Source organism: Mandrillus leucophaeus, unplaced genomic scaffold (genome assembly GCF_000951045.1).
Source record: "Mandrillus leucophaeus isolate KB7577 unplaced genomic scaffold, Mleu.le_1.0 Scaffold335, whole genome shotgun sequence".
NCBI classification, from domain to species: Eukaryota; Metazoa; Chordata; class Mammalia; order Primates; family Cercopithecidae; genus Mandrillus; species Mandrillus leucophaeus.
In genome coordinates this window covers 693,322-695,007 of record NW_012103532.1, presented here as the reverse complement: position 1 = coordinate 695,007, position 1,686 = coordinate 693,322, and the positions used below count along the sequence as shown (strand labels likewise).

The window sequence follows — 1,686 nt, the reverse complement described above, 5'->3', positions numbered from 1 at the left end:
CTACTCGGGAGGCTGAGGCAGAGAATTACTTGAACCCAGGAGGCAGGGGTTACAGTGAGCCAAGGTTGTCCAGCCTGGGTAACAGAGCGAGATTCCGTCACACACAAAAAAATATACAACGGTAAGTATTACGTGTGTTACATCACAGTTTGTGTGTGTGTGTGTGTTTTTAAAGAAGGATCTGAGTCCAGGCCTGTTAGAGTCTAAGCCCCAGTGCCCGGGTATCACATCCCATCTCCCGTCCTGCCTAGCCCTGCCCTGCACCCGTGCCCAGCTCTTCGGAGGTCGCTGCGGTCAGCTCTGCAGAATGCCAGAGCCTTGTGCCTCGGGTCTTCCGAGCCAGGTGTGGGAGCCCCACCTGTGTGGCCACCCAGCCTCCACAGCAGCTGCCCACTCCGGGTCTCCCAGCCATACACGCAGCCATCCTCTGAGCCCGTGAGCAGCATCTGGCCATCAGGGGAGAAGGCAGAGGAATTGACCTAGAAACAGAGCACAAAAGCGGTCCCATTCTGGGGAAGAAACCCCTGTCCACTCATCTCTGACCCCTAAACACTGCCCCCAAGAGCCTGGGGTTGGAGCTGGACTTCAAGCCTCACTCCATCACCAGAGCCCAGAACCCGGGACCCACTGGGCTCCCTGGCAAAACCAGAGCCTGCAGCTAGAGGCAGGAGCCTTCTCTGGAACCTTAGCCTGGAACCCCAGAGCCAAGATCCCATTCCAAAGCCGCAGCTGACAACGGAGAGCCCAGAATCTACTCTAAGCCCTGAGTTCACTTTAGAGCCAGGGCCCCAGAAAGCACCAGAGTCAGCAGGGAGCTTTGTGCCCCTCTCCAGGCAGAGCCCAGAGCCCGGGGCTCTTTTTAGAGGCAGAGCTTAGAACCTAGAGCTGCTCTGGAGCTGAGGCCCAGCACTGGAGCCGAGAGCCTACTTTGAGCCTTCTTGGGTTAGCAAAGTCTACTCTAGACTCCATATCCTAAGCTAATGCCCAGAGAACATTCTGGAACCCCCACTACACAGAACCAGGAACCACTCTGCAGGCAAAGCCGGGAGTCTGGGCAGAGCCCGCTGGGCCTTACCTCCCCGCCGTGACGGCCGAAGAATTTCACTCTCCGCACGGCCAGGGTGGCCGGGACCCCGCTGTTCATGGGCGCCCGGCCCCGCCCCGACCTGGCGGGCTCCCACCTAGGCGGCCGTGGGACCCCAGGACTGGGCGGAGGAAAGGGGAAACTGTGTACAAGCCGTCTCCATGGTAATCGGGGCGGGGCGTACAGCCACGGTGGGGTCCCTGCAAAGCCACGAGGACTGACAGGCAGGGCCAGACCGCTCGCAGCTCGGAGGAGGTGGAGACGCAGCAGGCGGGACCCCGGTGGGCTCGGAGAAGGGACTTCCCGCGCCAGCCGCTGCGCTTCCACCCTAGGGCAGCTCTCGCGCCGGGCAACACGGCATGCAGAGCGGCCGCTAGAGGGCGCCCCGGCCACACGCACCGCGCGGTCCAGACCCCGCGTCCTGCGGACTGTGGACTGCAAAGGGTCCCTGCACCCCTTTGAGACAGGGGAGCAACGAGCCTGTCTCCCCATCTCATAACAGGGAGCATCAGCCCTGCCCCACAGGACTCCAGGGGTGAGCCAAGCACAGGGCCTGGCACATGGTAGATGCCCAAGAGGGCCCGCTCAGGAGCCACTACCCC

The 1,686-nt window shown here is 61.9% G+C and overlaps 1 protein-coding gene across 2 annotated transcripts in view; it reads right to left on the bottom strand.

The window, feature by feature from the left end:
- The window catches only part of WDR38 (WD repeat domain 38), a 4,954-nt gene extending 3,626 nt beyond the window's left edge, over positions 1 to 1,328 (bottom strand). Inside the window, exons 1-2 of one of the 2 annotated variants that reach the window (XM_011988678.1) lie at positions 1,076 to 1,328; positions 359 to 479 (exon numbers count right to left, since the gene is read on the bottom strand). In XM_011988678.1, coding sequence (XP_011844068.1) covers positions 359 to 479; positions 1,076 to 1,144 — 190 coding nt within the window. In that variant the 5' untranslated portion in view covers positions 1,145 to 1,328. The remainder of the gene's footprint in view (positions 1 to 358; positions 480 to 1,075) is intronic. The other variant, XM_011988679.1, reaches the window with a different exon arrangement.
- Between the last annotated feature and the right edge of the window lie 358 nt (positions 1,329 to 1,686).